Source organism: Phocoena sinus, chromosome 2 (genome assembly GCF_008692025.1).
Source record: "Phocoena sinus isolate mPhoSin1 chromosome 2, mPhoSin1.pri, whole genome shotgun sequence".
Lineage (NCBI taxonomy): Eukaryota > Metazoa > Chordata > Mammalia > Artiodactyla > Phocoenidae > Phocoena > Phocoena sinus.
Window position 1 is genome coordinate 101176316 of NC_045764.1, and position 20369 is coordinate 101196684.

The following is a 20369-nucleotide window of genomic DNA, read 5'->3' on the forward strand; positions in this document are numbered from 1 at the left end:
GGGCAAAGGATGGATCTTTAATAAAAGGTGCTGGGGCAATTAATTACTCATTAAGAAAAAAAATTATATACCTACATCGTAACACAAGAAAGGTCATAATGAAAGAAAAGGACAAAATGATAAAAATTCATAAATCAACAGAGGGGATATGTCTTGATGACTTCAGGATAGGGAAGGACTTCTTAAAACACAAACATCACTAGAAGTCTTCCAAATTAATCTGTATCCATTAATACACTCTCTGGTTATAACCATTCAGTTGGTTAATAATCCTCCCTCATATTTCCCTATTTTTCCACGAGGATATTAAAAGAAACTGTTATAAAATGTATCACTAGAACCTAAAGGAATTGAATATCTAGCTCTCTCTGGTCTTTCACCCTAGTAACACTATTAGAATAGTACTGCTGTCATGTTGGACTATGATAAGAGCCACTCCTAAGGATGACAGAATGGGGAAGTGGAAGGAAGCTGGTTCCCAACAACTTTGTGGAACTGCCATCCCTGCCCTGGGCTGCCTATTGCCAGATTTCTTTTAACTGAAAGAGAAGTAAACTATTTTGCTTAAAGAAAAAAGCGGGGAAGGGGGTATTACTCTAATGGATTGAAGTGATCCTAAAACCAAGAATTCAAGCCTAGAGAGAATGAAGCAGGCCAAACTACACAGTATTTTTTTTCCAAACAAATTTAATTCTGTTCCAGCCCCAAAGAAGGGGAAGCACCTAAATTTTAAAAATAAAAACTGCTCAAAAACTAAGTCATTAAAAAAATTAAACCCCCTCCCTTAGCAATAAATACTGAAATGATATATACACATGAGGCTCAGGAAGGAGGCAAGAACAGGAACCTTGGGGACTCTGTCCCATGACAAGGTCCCAACACTTCTACCAACTCCATGCTCTTTGCCTAAAACATAGAAGAGCAATGGAAGAGGCAGGAGATATACCAGGGACATGTGTGGCCCCAGAGAGAGCTGGAACATAACAGGAAAGAAAGAAGACACAAAGTGTCTTACAGGGCAGAGGAAAGGAAAGTTGTCATCTAAAACGTCCCCCCAATTCCAGTTGCGTCACTGGATCTGGCTGGTGCAGTTGCCGAGTGCCCTTGAGCTTTTCTCCTCGCCTCTACTCCCTCTTTAGCATGCCATCCAAGGAAGGTCATTCACACTGTGGCCTCGATGCCACTGTGGCAGCGGCCTGGCTGCTGGAGCCCTGAGGCTTCCCATTCACCACCAGCAGGAGGGGCGTCTCCACACGAACACTGGAAAAGGAATAGTCCTGGAAAAGACAAATATACAGAGGCTCATTACAGATCCTAAGATGGAAGAAACTCCAGCACAGGGATACACCACCTGTGGCTTTCTCACCCCCTCCTTTCCACCTCCCGCAGCAGATATACCCCTTACCTCCACCTCACATTAAACAAAGCTGAACTAACATAGGGGATGTAATTTTCCCAAAGTTTTCAATCTTCAGAAGGAAAATCTGGGACAGGTAGAGTGCCAGTAACTGTCATTACAAGAATGGGACAATTCTGATTCAAAAAGAACAGGATCCTGGCACTGCCCAACAAAAGGGTCCCACCAGCTCTACAGAATCTTCCCTTCCCACAGTGTTTATCATAAATTATAACTAAATACACACAGCAGCCAAGCCAGAGCCAATAGAAAGTCTGAGAAACTCTTAGATCAAGTGTTTGTAAAGTTATAAATTAATCTGCCTAATATAAATTAGACTTACTTCCCCTTTAATATCAGGAGGAATTAACAAAATGTAGGTTTAAACATTCTCCTAATAACGGAAAAGATCAGCTCAATTTATCAGTTCAAATGTACTTTAAGTTGCAAAATGTGTTGTTAAAAGATCTTTATCCAAAAAATACTGTTCCACTTGGAGTATAAAGGAGGTTTTTTTGAGTCAAAATAAAGAAGTGAATTAAACAGTTTTCATAAATCAATTTTTAAAACATCCTAACAGGAACATGGGCAAGTGACCAAAAAAAAGCAATTTATAAAAGAATTATAGTCAATAAACATATGATAAAATTTTCAACCTCACCAATAATCAAGAAACCAAAGCCAAACAATATTGATGCTATACTTTTCATGTAAAATCAGCAAATAATTTTTCAAAGGTTTCTACATAGAGTTGCAGAGAAAACCATAGAAAAACAATTACTGACATCCACGGTTATTAACTGGTACAACCTTCCAAAAAATAGTTTGGCAATATGTATCAAAAGTCTTAGAGGGACTTCCCTGGTGGCGCAGTGGTTAAGAATCCACCTGCCAATGCAGGGGACAAGGGTTCGATCCCTGGTCTGGGAAGATCCCACATGCCGCGGAGCAACTAAGCCCACGTGCCACAACTACTGAAGCCCGTGAGCCCTAGAGCCCACGCACTGCAACTACTGAGCCCACGCACCACAACTACTACTGAAGTCTGCATGCCTAGCCCTGCGCACTGCAACTACTGAGTCCACACACCGCAGCTACTGAAGGCCGCGTGCCTAGAGCCAGTGCTCTGCAACGAGAAGCCACAGCAACGAGAAGCCCGTGCACCGCAACGAAGAGCAGCCCCCGCTTGCCACAACTAGAGAAAGCCTGAGCGCAGCAACAAAGACCCAACGCAGCCAAAAAAAAAAAAAAAACCACAGTCTTAGAATTCTGCATACCCTTTGCAGCCAGGGTTCTACCTTAGAAATTCACTTAATTTCTTTAATGAATTAATTAAATTTATTTAATAACCATGGATATGCACAGATATTAAAATATTTACTAAAGTACTTTTATAGTAAGGAACAATTATTAATAATCTAGATCTGGGGTCAGCAAATTTTTTCTGTAAAGAGTCAAATAATAAATATTTCAGGCTTTGTGGGTCATATAGTCTCTGTCACAGAACTATTCATCTCTGACACTAGTAGAAAAGCAGCCACAGACAACAGTAAACAAATGGGTATACTTTGTTTCAAAAAATTTTAATTACAAACACTGAAATTTTAATTTCCTGTAATTTTCATGTATCACAAATTATTATTATTCTTTCAATTGTTTTCATTAAAAAATATAAAAACCATTCTTGGCTCACAAGCCATACAAAAACAGGCAGTGAGCCAGAATTGGTCAACCGGCCAGAGTTTGCTGACTGACCCTTGATCTAAATGGGGAAAAAGCGGTTAAATATCTGCTCTTGTAGAGTTTTGTAAGGATTAAATGATCCAATGCAGGCCATAAAACTCTTTGCACAGTGTCTAGCAGTCAGTTAAGTGTTCAGTAAATTTTAACTATCATCATCATCTTCATCACCACCTCTATGTGTTAATTCAAAACAATGTTGCAGAATACGGAAAACCACAGAAAATGCTCACAAACATTTGCATATAATACTCCACTCATAATTAAAAATATACATACGAATGTGTACATAAATTTATGAAAAGACTGGAGGTTTACATACCAAACTGTTAACAGTAATAACATCTGGCTGACAATATTTTAGTCCATTTTTTAAAATTTATTTTTATTGAAATAATTGGCATATAACATTATGTAAGTTTAAGGTATTAATCAACATGTTAATTTGATATATTTATATATTGCAATATGATTACCACCATTACATTAGCTAACATCTCTATCACATCACATAATTATCATTTCATTTTTGTGGTGGGAACAATTAAGATCTAGTCTCTTGGCAACTTTGAAGTTTATAATACCATATTGTTGTCTATAATCACTATGCTGTGCATTAGATCTCCAGGACTTATTTATCTACTGCTTGCAAGTTTATACCTTTAAACAACATCTCCCCAATTCCACCATCCCAGGATAATCACCATTCTACTCTCTGTTTTCACAGTTCAGCTTTTAAAGATTTCACATGTAAGTGATATCATATGTATTTGTCTTTCTCTGTTCAGTCCATTTTTTAAATTCTTTTTGTTTACTAGTAGTTTTTTAGTAAAGAAAAACAAAACAAAAAACATTACTTTTGAGTAAAACTATTAGTAAAAAATAAATTACACATACATGTGTAAATATAGGATATCATACAACACACACACACATATATATGCTTTATTTTATGTATATTTTTTAAAAGAGGTAAACTTGTCCCACTTTGAGAGCCTATGAGGTGAGAAAGAATCCTAGCCATCACTCACCTTTCCCTTGTGCTGAATTCGGTGAAGCCGAAGGTTAGGCTCAGGGATGGCTACAGAGTCCCCAATGAGCACTCCCCAGCTCTGCACCATATTATATACCATCACTGCACAGCAAGGTCCATCTGAATCTACCAGGCCAAATGTACTGCCAGGTTAAGATGGGTTAAGAGAGAGAAGAAAAAAAAAAAGCTTTCTTAGTTACTTGTTTAGAACTCCTATGACAGGTACTATCATTCACTATGTACATCTGAGGGCTCATTTGTCTTAGATATGTATCTTTAGGGAACATGCACAAGACTCATCAATCTGTCACTTTTCTAAGAACTTGGGACACATTCAACAAATATTAATAAGGAACTAGTTCGAAAAGTTGCAGCGGAGCAGTATTCCTGCTCTATCAATTTAACTATCACAACCTTCATCAAACTCGCTAACCATTACTGTCAATTTAATTTAATTCCACAAACTTTCACTGAATACCTATCATGTGTCAGGCACTGTGAGCGAGCTTATTAGTCTAGTGGGTGTCAGACAATTAGACCATCACTGACAGTACAACTGCAATAGGTGCCAGAATAGCTTTTTGCTTGTGATGAATTCAGTGAAGCCAAAGGCTGGGCTGTGGGAGCCTAGAGGAGAAATGTCTAAATCAATGGAAAGCCAGGAAGGTTTCCGTGAAGAGGAGACCCTCAAACTGAATCTTAAAGAATGAAAAACTACCTGGGTTAGAACAGGAGAACTAATCCTCAGTGGAAATAAAAAATCTCTAAGGGAAGGGGATATGGCTTGACTGGGAAGAAACATAAGAGAACTTCTGAGGTGGTGGTAATGTTCCCTATAGGTGTTTAGGTTATATGGGTGTATGCATTTGTCAAAACTTAGGAATATGCACTAAGATCTGTATTTCATTGTATGTAAATTTTACATAAAAAGAATAAAATTATGAACAAATATTGAACTCTGCTTAATGACTGCATGCTGAAGTATTTAGAGGAAAGTATACTAATGTTTGCAATTTACTTTGAAATGGACCAAGAATAAGAGAGACCAACAGATGAATAGGGGAATAAATAGATCTGTGATAAACTAAGTATAATAAAATATTAATAGTAGACTATAGGTACACAAATGTTCACTGTAAAATTCTTTCAATTTCGCTGTATGCTTGAAAATTTTTATAATAAAATGTTGGGGGGAAAATGTAATCTATATCAAGAAGCAGGAAAAAGATTATCCAGGCATAGTAACTGTGTGTAAAAACACAGAGGCATGAAAATAGCTGTTCTGAAACCTACAAAATAATCCCAAGGTTGGGACAAAAGGTACAAGCGTTAAAGTGACGAAGATAATGGACACGGGGAGGCAGGGAGAAAATCATAAAGGGTTTTGGGTGTTAAGCTAAAGAGTTAAAACTTCATCCTAAAAGCTACACAGTACCAGTAAGAGATTTTAAATAAGAAATAGCAATGGTCAGATCTGCATCTGGGAAATATTTCTCTGTACTGTGGAACACTGGAGGAAAAACGGAACAGGGAGACTTGTCTGTTGATGTGTTAAGAGGCTTTATTAAATTAGTAAAGACAGGAAAGTAGGGACTAAAAGGCATATCTATTGGACTTGATGATTGCCTTAAAGCAAGAGAATGGAGAAGTCTAGAACAACTTCCAAAAGTCTTAATTAAGTGACTGAGTAGAGGTGGTACCATTGATTGAAAAGGAATTCAGGGAGGACAAACAGGTTGCCAGAAAAAGATGAGGTGAGTAATTCTGAACATACTGAGTTAGAGGTTTCTTATTATAGCCCAGAGGCAGCTAGATATAGGAATCCAAAAGTTGGAAATGAGCCCGAGGCTGGAGCTAGACCTGTGAGCATAGAAGAGGCAGCCAAAGACTTGGGTTTGTATGACGTCACCAAATGAGATGACCTATAAGTGAGATGGTGAAGAATCGATGCTCATGCCATCACTTGGCACACCCAAATTCACAGCAAACACTGCAAATCAAGCACAGCATTCTCCCGGTGAAACCAGTCAAAGCCTCAGAATCCTTCTTTACAGTAAATCATGCAGCCACTGCCAAGTAATCAAAGTTGGCATCTATTTGCCATCCTGATATAGAGAGAAAACAGGAAAGGAACAAAAACGGAGTCCTCCTAGACCTTAACATTTAGAAATTGCACATAAAAAGAGGAGTAGCAAAATATTTGTTCTCAAGGGCCCCTAAAACCCTACCTTTGTCTATATTTCTTTCTCATTCCTCTTAACTCTAGGGTCTGCTCTAGTAACTAAACTTTTCTCAACTATCCTCTTGCTCTTCAATTGTTCAAATTCGTATACCATGAAAATGCCATGGAGGAATATCAGGCATACAATGGGAGTTATATTTTAGTTTGAATGGAGCAGAAGGGATATGAAAGGGAACAGTGACAGAGAAATCAGAATGCTTCCAGTAGAAGCTACTGGATCAAACGCTGGTGATCCCAGAAACAAAAAAAATTCAGTAGAAAACAGGAAAAGGAAACTAGTCAACCAGGGATTGGGAAGTAAGTGAAGGACCAAGGAATGATGATACTGATCAAACCCTCATTTTTCAAGAGTTAAAAATTTTCTAAATGAATATTTTTAAGTCATTTCCTCTGCTAGACTATAAGCACCCTTCATTTGGGTGTGTTACATTTTTTTTTAACTCCCTACAACACATATAGCAGATGCTCAATGAATATTTGTTGAATAACATCTGAGAGAATCTCTCCATCAGGCCATAAATTCAAACTCAAAGCTCACCTTCCAGAACTGCTTAGGCATACCTAAGTCCAAAGAGGACTTAGAATTCTTCCTCTTTGTGCCTCTATGATCATGAAAACACAAAGAGGTAGGAGAATTTTAAGGTTTCCATCTGTCTCATAAAAAAAAAGTAGCTGTCAAATTTCAGCTTCGAATATAGGAGTCCACAGAACACCAAGCTCAGGGAAAAAATGGACGGTGACAGAATCTATAGAGATTGTTAGATATCACCTAAACAATACTTGCTCACAGAAGGGAAGACAGTCACAGAAGGGAAGCAGAACTCACTAATCTCTGACCACTAACAATGTCCTCAACTTTTAGAGAAAGGCCAGGAAATAAGAGCAACTAGTTTAAAACGATGAAAAAGAGAAAAGGCAACAGAAACTCACAAGGGGACTTTCTCCTCCGTAGTAAGGCTGAACACCACCTTTCCCAGGACCACAGCTCCACTATTTACACCAGGCTGCAGAGCACTCAGGGGCTTGCGCTCCAGGGTCACCTTCTGCCCAGAGGCTGACTGATAGCGCCCATCTCCACAAGGGCCTAGATGGGCTGGGCGCAAGCTACCAAGCATGCTCTGTAACTTTCTGGTCTTCACCTTTCCCTGCAAAGGAAAAGGAAATAGGTAAGAAGCTGGGAACTGATGGGGAGGGTGGGAGGGAGGGAGACGCAAGAGGGAAGAGATATGGGGATATATGTATATGTATAGCTGATTCACTTTGTTATAAAGCAGAAACTAACACACTATTGTAAAAACAATTGTACTCCAATAAGGACGTTAAAAAAAGAAGCTGGGAACTAGTCACTCTCCTTGAGAGTCTAGTCCTCCCCTCCCACCTACCCACTTCTATAGGGTCACTACTACCGAGGCCTACTTTATTCTTATTTTACTGGCCTACAGCAGAATAAAAAAGCAGAATTCAGCATTTAGACATCTCTACCTTGCTCTCAAGGAGGCTGGTTAATCTATTCAGGAAATCCAGGAGTTGCTGCTCTCGCTGCTGGGGCTCTGGCCAGGCAGGGTCCAGTGCTGCAGCCCGAGAAAAGCCTTCCAGGGCCTCCCCATAATTCTCTTCATATTTATGTAACTGCACGAGAAGTAACCAAAAAACCTCCCAATTATAAGTGTGTTCAACACAAACTATCCGTGGGGTGGGGGGAGGGGCCAGGGAGAGATTAGTAATAGCACAGTGGGCTAGGAATCTAGAGAAATAAACTGTTTTCCTTCCCAGCTGTCTTCCTCTTCTACAGATGAACAGCCTGAAGAGCCAGTAAACACCTTACATCCTGGCCAAGGTGATCACAGCCCCAAAGATGGAATCATTTCAAAGAAGCTAACTTCCAAACTCTACAACAGTTAAGTTGTATATATTGGGTGATTCTATTTTTATGTTTACAATGAACACTTCAGGAAAGTCTTCTGAACTGTGTCCCCCATCTTCTATTTACCCTCCCACCAACTCAGCCCCTTTACCTTTCCCTCCAGATACTTTAGTCAAACTAAGCTAGCTTTTCCCAGAAATAATTTGGCTTTCCTCTCACAGTTTGTACCCAACCTTGTCCCTGTGAATACTCAGTCATCCTCACAGGCTAAGACCTAGATATCTTATGTATTTTACCTTCAGATGACCACTCCCCCACACAAATGATTTTTTTTTTTTTTACCGTTGCCCTGTTCAAATGAAGATCAGGATTGCTGGAAGCTGTCCTGTCAACCTTCTCCTACAGTGGGATAAAAAGATCATCAGTGGCTCTTGTCGCAGTCTTAAGGATGGCCATGCACAGCATGTCTTAAACCTCCTTACCCTGGAAAAATTTAAGTTTCTTGCTTGTCAAAATGTTTCCCAGGGCTTCCCTGGTGGCGCAGTGGTTAAGAATCCGCCTACCAATGCAGGGAACATGCGTTCGATCCCTGGTCCGGGAAGATCCCGCATGCCACGGAGCAACTAAACCCATGCACCACAACTACTGAGCCTGCACTCTAGAGCCCGCGAGCCACAACGATTGAGCCCACGTGCCACAACTACTGGAGCCCGTGCACCGAGAGCCCGTGCTCCGCAACAAGAGAAGGCACCGCAATGAGAAGCCTGCGCACCACAACGAAGAGTAGCCCTCGCTTGCCGTAACTAGAGAAAAACCCACACATGGCAACAAAGACCCAATGCAGCCAAAAATAAAATAAATTAAAAAAAAAAAGTTTCCTATACCCACACTGTTATACAGTAACTGCTTGTGTGGCACATATTACTCAATCCCTGAAACCTCAAGGATGAAAGGGTTTCGTATTTGCATGAAACTTTAAAATATGATTATAATTTATCCATGCAATAGTATAAAAATAGAATATGTGATTAACATCTGATAAAGGGACTTCTCCGGTGGCTCAGTGGTTAAGACTCCGTGCTCCCAATGCAGGGGGCCCAGGTTCAATCCCTGGTCAGGGAACTAAATCCACATGCATGCTGCAACTAAGTGTTCACATGCTGCAACTAAGGAGCCCACGAGCTGCAGCTAAGACCTGGCACAACCAAATAAATAAATAAATAAGTCTGTCATACGGAGTGAAGTAAGTCAGAAAGAGAAAAACAAATACCCTACGCAAATGCATACATGTGGAATCTAAAAAAACGGTATGGATGAACCTAGTGGCAGGGCAGGAATAAAGATGGAGACGTAGAGAATGGACTTGAGGACACGGGGCGGGGAAGGGAAGCTGGGATGAAGCGAGAGAGTAGCATTGACATATATACACTACCAAACGTAAAATGGATGGCTAGTGGGAAGCTGCTGCATAGCACAGGGAGATCAGCTCAGTGCTTTGTGACCACCTAGAGGGGTGGGATAGGGAGGGTGGGAGGGAGGCTCAAGAGGGAGGGGACATGGGGACATATGTATACATATAGCTGATTCATTCTGTTGTATAGCAGAAACTAATACAACATTGTAAAGCAGATATATTCCAATAAAGATGAAAGAAAAAAAACCCTTGAACAACACAGGTTTGAACTGCATAGATCCACTTACATGTGAATTTTTTCCAGTAAAAACTACAATACTAAAAAAAAAAAAAAAAACTGATAAAAATTTATTTTAGTCAATAAGATGCTGGTATAAATGAGGAAAGCCTAGGAAAGAAATGATGTCAATTTAATGCATTTCCTCTGCCCATGAGCCTGGCTCCAGATACAAACATCTACATCCAAGCTCCCTTAAAACACATAGTGAAAGCCAAATTCTGATTCTCCAATTTAAACACATGGCCAGAAACCACACGACAGTGCAGACAAATATGTTATGAAGAAACTGCTGGTGATGTTCATGGCTATGATCACTTCATTTTTTAATTCCATTCATTGCCTGGCACACTGCAAAAGCACAAACAACATGAATTAAATTGTTTAAATGGTTGGTTCAACTATGTTTAAAAATGCAGGACTGATGAAGAAATTAAGAGTTAAAAGCAACTGTTTAGCAGAAGACAAACATAAAATTTTAAGGTAGTACATCATGCTTTAAAATGTAAACGTTTACCAGATTAAGAAATTAGAGTAAAATATAATTCCTCAGCCTGAAAATTTCCCTGATTGAAAAAAAGAACAACCCCACTGGCTATACAGGTTGGGTTGAGTTAAATGCCACCATTAAGACTACAGTGAGCAGCACAGTGTGTGAGGAAGTCATATCTGTCATTTCTTAAAATGCCATTTTATTACTGCACACTCCTGTCATGAGTGTGAGTCCCACCAGTTGAGCTGCACTCATCGGCACAGCAGTGAGGGCAAGAGCACGGTTCACACATGTGTGCCCACAGCTCCTGATTATGGCTGCATCAGAGTTCAACCAGGGTAATGCCAAAAACATAGTATGAGAAGTGTACTTTTTAAGAAATTAATCTGAGTTGAGCTATTTTTGAAATATAAAAATTGGTTGTATTTTTTAAAGTTATAATTCTTGTAGACGTCTTGTGGTTAAAAATTTGACTGTGCTTATTAAAAATGGTTATCTATGTTTTGCACTTCAGCTTTGTGAAAAATAAAGTTCCTGTGGGATGGTGAAAAAAGAACAGTTCCTAAACTGCAAACATGAATATAAGGTAGCTATATTCCTTATTCTGCCAGTCAGAGCAAAATAAATAATGGTAAGTTAAAAAGCAAGTCTCCATGTCAAGAGAAAACAAAAGAAAGTGAATATGAAGCCTATATAAAAAGTGCTCTAAAGGTCAATGTAAACCTTGTAACAGTGAGCAGTCAGGCACTCAAGGCCTGAAGGAAATTCCCCTGCAAGTGGCTATCGATATAAACATAGTCTGAAAGCCTAAGGCAAAGCATGAGCTCCAGTGAGTTAATCCCTAGGCTACAACGTAGAATGGGCTACATGCTGTTTTCCATTTTAGTCTGTGGGAAGTCCAGAGCCATACTATCTAATGGTGAACCTGGGGATACTGCTTAATTTATACTTAAGTATCAGAGTTTTTATTTTTCTTTAAAAATGTACACGAATATTAACAAGCATTATTTTCACACAGAACATATTAAAGAGATGAACATGTTGGCATGGGCTCTGTGGTTTGGTTATGCACACCTGTATGAAATCCAAACAGCTCAAGGAGCTACCTAGCACTGAGGCACACACTGCAAGTGGTTGCTAATACTCAAGTTATAGGAGGAGATACATCACCTTTGCACAACCAGCTTTGCGAAACTACGCACACTGGACGCCAGCGAACACTGCCCGTGCGTCTTGCTAAAAAGCCACGAGGAAGACTGAACAACACTCTTGTTTCTGCTGCTGCCTCTGTATATCTTGTCTGGGTGACCATAAATACTTACTGCTTGGGCATAGGCACTGAGGGCTTGCTGGGAGATCTTAGGGTTCTGGCCAGTATTAAAGTAAAGAGAAAGGTACGCATTCCCCAGAATATCTGAAAGAGAAACACAGGGTTCCGCATGTAAGGAGCTTGAAGTCGCCACTCAGTCCTAACAAGGAAAAGGCCGAACAGACTAAAAAATCCACAACTCTTCTTGGATGCGTAAGAAAGGGGATAACACAGGGCAAACTGCTGCCCCCAAAATTGGAGAGACAGGTGAATACAGGGAGTTACGGCTTAGCAGAGCAGAAACTTATGAGCTACCACAGGAACACTGCTGGGGTAGGAAAACCTGAACTGAAATTGACGAATTCTGGAGGCTCAGTGTGGACAAGCCCAGGGGTCCCAGTCACAAGGGAGTCCCCACAATATTGTGAGATTTACCTCTAGGAACTCAACCAGATTCCCACAGCAAACATCGGAGAAGAACACCCTCATACTTCCAGCAGAGGGAGGGGGCAAAGGAACTTTTTTGAAATATGCCAGAACACTCTCTTCTTCTTCTTCTTGTTTTTGTGGGTTTTTTTGGCCACATCACATGGCTTATGGGATCTCAGTTCCCCGACCAGGGATTGAACCCAGGCCATGGCAATGAAAGCCTGTGATCTTAACCACTAGCCTACCAGGGAACTCCCGAGCACTCCATTCTTAACAAGGCCTGCCCTCGGGAGAAACTAATTAACCAGAGTCTAACCTGCTATCAGTTATCAGAGGGTAACTGACCTAAGGAAGAGAAATACCCAACTCCAGCCCACTCTAGCCATCCTGTCCCACCTAAGGGGGTTGCAGGGGAAGAGAAAAAAACTAAGCAACTCAGTGATGGATCATCTCAGAGCTCAAGTTCAAAGTAAAAATATTTTGGTTACCCTCAAAAGTCTATATGAAAGGCCCCACGTCTGAAACAAACCATTGATGACACTAAACTTACAAGTATACCCAAAATTCCACTGGGATAAAGAGGCAAACATGGACACAAAGGAGAAACTACAACAGACTGCACAAAAGCTCTGCCTTGCTTATATGGAAATATAAGCCTCCTCTCTTGGATGAAAAGGTCCATAGTTCCTAGAATAGTGGTTCATCAAAATATCTTTTGGGTTTCTTCAAAGCAAAGATGCCGTGGCTTCACACGTATTGGAGTCAGACTCAATAGATGGGCTCCAGGTGATTCTGGTGTGCAGCCACGGTTGAGAACCACTGCTCTAGAAGCTTGCCGGAGATCTTTTGAGAGCACTCACACCAAGAGCGGCCATCAAGGATGTCCATCTGCACAGCCAACTTAGCCTGTCGGACACTGTCCATGACATGGCGAGAATGTTCATCTCCAGAGTCAGTCCGCAGTTGGCGAAGCACCATTGACAGGTTTTGAAGGGAGACTTTGTTCTTGCACTGCAAATGCAGAAGGCGTATATTCAACCTTTGTGATTCTAGTTCCCCTTTCCAGATCTACTCTATCTCAATCTTATTTTAATTTTTCATCTTAATTCTTACTGCCATCTGTGTCTTAGACCCCCATTTACAGGATCAACTTGGTTGCTAACTTCTCTTCACTTCTCATCTACCCCTGAACCTGATCCCATCATCTTCTTCCTTTCCCAGTCCCCTGTCCCTGTTTCCCCCACTTCTGATTCTGTTCTCCTAGTTCCAGTACAATTCTACTCTGGTATTCATGATCTAGGGAAACTCACAGAACCAAAGAAATCCCATCCTTCCCATCTGTGTTTTCCAAGGGCATAGTGGGTGGCTCACATGGGTGAGAGCTCCTGAGAAGCAGGTGTGGGCAGCTGCAACATCCCCTTTTTTCCAGTACACCTCACCCAGCTGGTTCCAGGCTTCCACCAGCTTGGGCTCCAGCTTCACAGCCTTTGACAGAAGCTCCTCAGCCTTAGGGCTATAGTTAGGAGTCACATTCAGTGCCTTCCCAGTTAGCATCAGAACCTGTGCCTTGCCCTGGACAGAACCTAGGAGGAAGGGAAAAGAAAAGTGGAAAGGAAAGTGGAAACCCAGGCAGTCTTACAGGTAAGACTAGAGTACTCGCTCAAGGAATAACCCCATGCCAGTTCTAGGAATGAAATAATTGAGAAAATCTTCATGAACAAATCATTTATTGAAAATCTACCACATGCAGTGTACTGTTAGAAAACAGAGTACCAAAGAAAGCATTATCCCTACCTTTGAGGGGCTTACAATCTAGTGGAGAGGACAAAGCATATCCATGGAAAATCAAAAAAACAATGACAAGGAGCATATGGCATACACCCAATGAATGGACTTTACAAAGTGAAAAGGAGAAAAGACAAGACACTCCAGGGAGAAAAATGATGTAAACAAAGAGGCAGAAATACATGTGGCATGTTAGTGGGAGAATGGATGGTTCAACCTGAATGAAACAAAAAGTTCCTTTGTAAGTAGGTAGTCAGAGATAAGGGTAGGAAAAAAAAAGTCAGACAATGGAGACTTGAATACCAAGTGAAGAGGTCTGGACTTCAATCCGTCAAAAGTAGGAATCTTTGAAGATACTTGAGCAGAGAGGCAGACAAGGAATGAGAGTAAATGCATGAAGTAAGGATTTAGAAACATAATGGCCATGGTCATTATTTAAGTTGATTTGGAAGTAAAAGAAATTAGAGGCAGAAAGGTCAGTTAAGAAGATTACTGCAATAGTAATCAAGCAACAAGCATGCTCTTTTTTATTTCATGGCACTGGGAAATGGAGTTTAGAGAGCTGAAAGGCTGCCATCCTTGCACAGGCACCCCTAGAAGAAATATTCTGTTGCACCATCTTGTGGCAGCCACAAACAGGATACCAAAGAATCCACAGAGAGAGCAAAACTCCATCACATTTCAGTGAGGGACCAGGGGTTGGTGTGTTCTTTTGGGACTCATACCCACTACTTCCTCCATCTGCTGCAGGGTCTTCTCCATCTCCTCCCGCACATCCTGTTGCTTCCTCCCAGCATCCTCAACACTGTGCGTCTCGAAATAGCACTCTCGAAATGAATAGAGCCGATCCACCAGTTCCTAGGAAGTATAAGAATGGTACCATTAAGTGCAGAGAAGACCAGACAAGTAAACTTGAGATTGGCGAGCCATACCAGCTTTTGGCCTGGAAATGCTGATTCTCTACCTTACCTAGGAATGACACAAGAGGCAGGTGGACAGGTCTATCAAAATACCACAGATCGTGAAGGAAAGTAGCCCAGCCCACTCTCACACTGTCCCAAGCCAGTCTGCACCGTCATGATACTTCTCTCCTCCCAGATCCAGCAGAGCTTCCAAAATGACTAAGCACTTCACATACCATAGTCAGGAGGGAGGAAACGCTTTGCAACTTGAGATAAAACAAAGTTAATAAGATCATCCTATCTGGTACTGGTCCCCAAAGTGTAAAACTTCGAAATTTACCTTTTTAAAACTGGACTTCCTAACAAAAACAATACCTTACCCCTGATTATTCCTATGTCGGTGTCTGAAAATACATGACCACTGTGAACATGACAAACAAGTAAGAGTCGTTTTCCACAACAAACAGACCAATTTAAGCTTGATAACCTTGGTATTTTTTTTACAGAGTTTTGATTCTTTAAACACTTGTGCTTTTGTTTGTTTTATTTTTGTCAAGTCACATTCTTTCCAAGTAAATGTTCTCTTTTAAATATCTCTATCTCTGAGTCTTTCTGGGACACCAGTCAAAGCTTTTCCATTATCTAGTCTTTTCCTAAAACAAAACAGCAGCAGAAAGGTATAATCTAATCCTACCAAGTCTTATCAACCACCTCCACATCACATCCCAAATCCATCCACCTGTCTCCATCTCTCTATGACTATCCTCATTACTTGCCTGGAACATTTCAATAGCTTCTTAACTGGTCATCCTGCTTCTACTCTTTCCCATTCTCCTCACTATAGCTGGAGTGGCCTCACAGAAATGTACCTCATGTCACAACACTCAGATAGTTTCCCACTGCAGACAGAATAAAATCCAACTCCTTATTACGGCCTAGAAGACTGTAAGATCTGACCTCCCACCATTCATCCTGACACAGACTTCTTATCACTCTCCTACAATTCTCAAGCCATACTGGCTTTCATCTAGTTCCTCAAATCCACTAAGCCTATTCCTTAGCTATTCCCTCTGCCTGGACATTCTTTCTCCTGACCTTTGCATGGCTCATTTCTCATCATTAGTTAGATCTCAGTTCAAATATCAATTTTTCAGAGAGGCTCTCCCTGACTACCCAAACTAAAGTAACCCTTTCCTCCTCCGCCCCACTGTTAAATCACACTCTTACCTTCCTTCATGGTACTTATTTGAAATTATGTGGCCTATTCATTAATCATCCACTGTCTATCTCCACCACTGGAATGTAAGCTCCACGATGGGAGTATCTTAATCGGTTTTGTTTAGAGCTATACCTGAGCACTACCAGAGGGTGTGGGACATGATAGGCTCTCATTAAATAAATCAATGAATCTCCCTTTCTCTAACAAATACTTATGTACTATACTTAATTTAAAATCCTACCCAGAGTGAAGAAGTTAAGACTACCGCTTTCTGCAGCAGTGCTTTTCAAGTTGTGCTGCGTGTATTATTTCCAGGACCCAGGCTACAGACATTCTGATGTTAGTGGTTTTAGCAGAACCCAAAATTCTGCATTTTAACAAGCACCCTGCATGACTTTAATAAAAATGATCTGTAAAACACACTTTGAGAAAAATCGTTTTATATATTCCTTCTAACTTAAAATGTCTGTAACAATGAAATAAAGTTTACCACCATTCCTATGAATAGCAACATCACCATCCCTTTCCTCTCTCTATTGCATTCTCCTATTCCATCCCTGCACCTTCCCCACTCACCCCCAAGATACCCCAGGTATCCTCTACCTAGCTGCTTAGGGCATCTACCACAAATCAAAGCAGGAAAAGACAGCTCTCAGCAAATACTACAACCCATTTCCTTTTGTCCTGCAATCAGCACAGCTACATATTAAGAATTATAGAAAAGGTCTTATTGTTTGTTTTTAGTTGTTATAGCAAACATGCAAGAAATTGTTTGATTTTGTTGTTGGTTTGTTTTCCTAGAGTGAACGTTTTTAATAACTTTTTTCTCATGGCAAAAATCAATATATATTAGTTGTTAAAATTCAAATAGGTACATGTAAAATAGAAAAGGTTAAAAATTCCTCATAATTATCCCAATAACCTCAGAGATAACCACTGCTTAGTTAACCTTTTCAGGTTTTTCTCTACATATATACAAACATACATGCACAAACAATGTTTGTAATATGGAGCCAGATTGAGAATCTCTGATTTTAGTCAGTCACACTAGTGAATAAAATTAAATTAATTAGGGCTTCCCTGGTGGCGCAGTGGTTGAGAGTCTGCCTTCCGATGCTGGTGACACGGGTTCGTGCCCCGGTGCGGGAAGATCCCACGTGTCGTGGAGCGGCTGGGCCCGTGAGCCATGGCCGCTGAGCCTGCGCGTCCGGAGCCTGTGCTCCGCAACGGGAGAGGCCACAGCAGTGAGAGGCCCGCGTACCGCAAAAAAAAAAAAAAATTAAATTAATCAAAGTGTGAAACAAAGCTCACACTCTAAAAAGCGTTATTATTTTAATCTGTTCAGGAAACAAAGAAATCTCACCAATGTTTAAACTTTTGCAGTAGAAGCCTTTAAGAAAGTTACAAGCCTGTCATAAGCCTAATGTTTAAATTTCAGGCTGTCTTAGAACACAAAAAACTCATTTTCTGAGGTTTAAGAAAAATCTTCGGTCATCAAAAGAAAGGTAAAGAACCAAGCAATTAGTTAGCTCCTACCTACCAAGTACAAAAGACTGTCCCACTCACCACAGTCAACTGTGGACTGGGTGAAGTCTGGAGACTTCTGCCCCAGGCCCCAAACTGGAATTGCACAGTGTGCAAAAAATCAAAACTGTGAAGTTCTAAGGGGAGTAACCAGAATACACGCGGTGCAAGCCACTACTGTGATCGCTGCCGATTTGAAAGCAGAAAAGTACTGGTCTTCGTGGGGATCAAAACAACATGCGATAGGTAACAGCTCCTGCAGATCTGCCAAACACAAGTGTATGCTATTTGTTGTGAGTGAATTGAGGGGAAAAAATTCCCAAGAATGTACAGGAATAAAGTTAGCAATAAATCCTCTTCCCAACAGGTCTGAAATTGAGCGCAGTCAGGTCAGCAGCAGGCGGTCCCAACAAACTGGCTGCGTCCGTCCCCTGCCCGGGACCTCCCCTAGCCAGCTGCGGCTGCACCTTCGGGAGTTGTTATAGTAACCACACAGACACCAGCGGCGGGTATATGTCAAGAAATTCGAAGTCACTGCATAAACTGGGCTCTCTACTTCCTCCCGAGTAAGACAGAGTTTAATCTATGGCTTCACCTGCAATTTCGGCAAAATCTCCTTGACTGCTTCCTCTTCCTCAGCCATCATTTCCCAGACACCCTTAGCTTCTCCGCCCCCAACTTTATAACCACAGAGACGCATACCCGTCCCCACCATGGAGCCACAGCGACATCTAGAGCTCTGGAGGCTTACCGCGCCTGAGTTTTCAATGAAGCTGGTTTTGAGCTGGTTTTCAAAGAAGGGCGTCGCTCCAAACCTAATTAACCCAATGCCTATAGCTCAAAGGAAATGGTCTGCAATCACTTTCGAATTCATAAACTTTCTTTTCCAAATCCTGTAAACAAAATGTTCTCAGATTGAGTGTATACATATTATTGTTTCGTATCTTCCTATTTATTTATACCAAGATTATAATACCCCAAAAAAGAAAACAAGCTAAGACAGTGGATGCCTGTGTTGTTAAGTTTAAAATTTTGCAGGAAATGTAGTACAATGGTAAGGTAACTTGTCTGAATGTTTTCTAGGCCTTACAGTGATTTTCTATACATGAGGAATTTTATGATTTTGAACACACTATCCTAATAAATCTACTGCACTTGGATTGGTATTAAGAAAGCCATCACGGGCTTCCCTGGTGGCGCAGTGGTTGAGAGTCCGCCTGACGATGCAGGGGACACGGGCTCGTGCCCCGGTCCACGGAGTGGCTGGGCCCGTGAGCCATGGCCGCTGAGCCTGCATGTCCGGAGCCTGTGCTCCGCAGCGGGAGAGGCCACAACAGTGATACCGCAAAAAAAAAAGAAAGCCATCACGAATACACTAATAGTATATGTATTAGTACACTAATAATGCTTATATATTGATAGGCTTTATCCCCAAGGGTATTTAAAAAAACAATGTCTCTGGAGAGGGAAATAGGGGGACTGAGGGTTGTCTAGGCAAAGAACATTCTTTTCACTGGGTACACTTTTGAATGTTTTATCATGTACATGTATTACCTACTCGAAAACAAACATAATTTTTATTAAACATTTTTTAAAAATATATTTATTTATTTTTGGCTGCGTTGGGTCTTCAATGCTGCACGTGGGTTTCTCTAGCTGCAGTGAGTGGGGGCTGCTCTTCGTTGCGGTGTGCGGGCTTCTCATTGCGGTGGCTTCGCTTGTTGTGGAGCATGGGCTCTAGACACATGGGCTCAGTAGTTGTGGCTCACGGGCTCTAGAGCGCAGGCTCGGTAGCTGTGGCACAGAGGGGCTTAGTTGCTACGCAGCACGTGGGATCTTCTCGGACCAGGGCTGGAACCTGTGTCCCCAGGTGGACACAGGTGGATTCTTAACCTCTGTGCTACCAGGGAAGTTCCCAAACATAATTTTTACATAAAAAAGTATTTGCTTCCACATAGACTATCTCTGAAAGAGACACAAGACACTGGGAACAGGAATTACTTCCAGAAAGGGGAAGTGAGTGGTTGGGGAATAGGGGTGAAAGGTAGAATTTTCACTCTGTGAATTTTTTTTGTACCTTTTGAATTCGTACCATATGAATGTATTAAACACTTAAATAACTTTTTTTTTAAGTACCATGTAATAGTCCACCAGAGTTTTTCTTTACCCTTTAGTTTTAATTATAGCTTACTTACACTTCAAACTGATTCTGTGAACCTAACAAAGGAAGAAGCAAAGATTCAGGGCAGAACTCATGAATGTACAAAAATTATTTCTTCAAATCATTTTTTAACAAAATTTAAAACTTCATAGGGCAGAAAAAACTTTGCAATCTATAAAATCTGTGTAATTAGCAATGAAATAGGGAAAAATGTTTTTAAGCTTTTAAGTCAAGATTTTTTTCATCCTCTTTCTCAGACACCATTTTAACTTTGGGGTTCAGTAAAAAATAGTTTTGAAGAGATTTTATATTCTGTACTCCTAAAGAAGAAAACATTACTTGCTTGCTATTAAATTATGTAAAGCAAGGGCATTCACTTGCCTTTCTGCAATAACTAAATATAAAATATCCTCAAATGATTTCAGTATGACTTTTATTACCTAAAAAACAATGGAATTTGGAATTTAGGGTAATTCCATTGTAGTTCCTCCCAAACCAGTAACAATAAATCATAAAATCTAAGAGGTAGAAAAGGCTGTAAGGATAATTTAATTCAATCCCTCACTTTACAGATGTAGAAA

General features: G+C 40.7%; 1 protein-coding gene across 1 annotated transcript; it reads right to left on the reverse strand.

Annotated features, from left to right (window-relative positions):
- Positions 1 to 669: 669 nt before the first annotated feature.
- Positions 670 to 18294, reverse strand: TTC5 (tetratricopeptide repeat domain 5). Its single transcript, XM_032624162.1, has 10 exons — positions 18223 to 18294; positions 14708 to 14840; positions 13569 to 13780; positions 13058 to 13208; positions 11782 to 11873; positions 8618 to 8674; positions 7894 to 8040; positions 7342 to 7556; positions 4168 to 4312; positions 670 to 1277 (listed from the first exon to the last, which is right to left on the reverse strand). Exons 1-10 carry the CDS (start codon positions 18271 to 18273, stop codon positions 1158 to 1160), a joined length of 1323 nt encoding a protein of 440 aa, XP_032480053.1. The 5' UTR covers positions 18274 to 18294; the 3' UTR covers positions 670 to 1157.
- Positions 18295 to 20369: the final 2075 nt, after the last annotated feature.

Bases quoted from the DNA above. Each gene is read 5' to 3' on its own strand.
- TTC5 (XM_032624162.1), bottom strand. From the start codon at position 18,273: ATGATGGCTGAGGAAGAGGAAGCAGTCAAGGAGATTTTGCCGAAATTG. The intron at 13,781-14,707 runs GTATGAGTCCCA...CCTTCCTCCTAG, and splicing joins GCAGATGGAGGAAGTAGTGG to GTTCTGTCCAGGGCAAGGCA. The intron at 8,041-8,617 runs GTAAAAAAAAAA...CTTCTCGTGCAG, and splicing joins TTCATTTGAACAGGGCAACG to TTACATAAATATGAAGAGAA.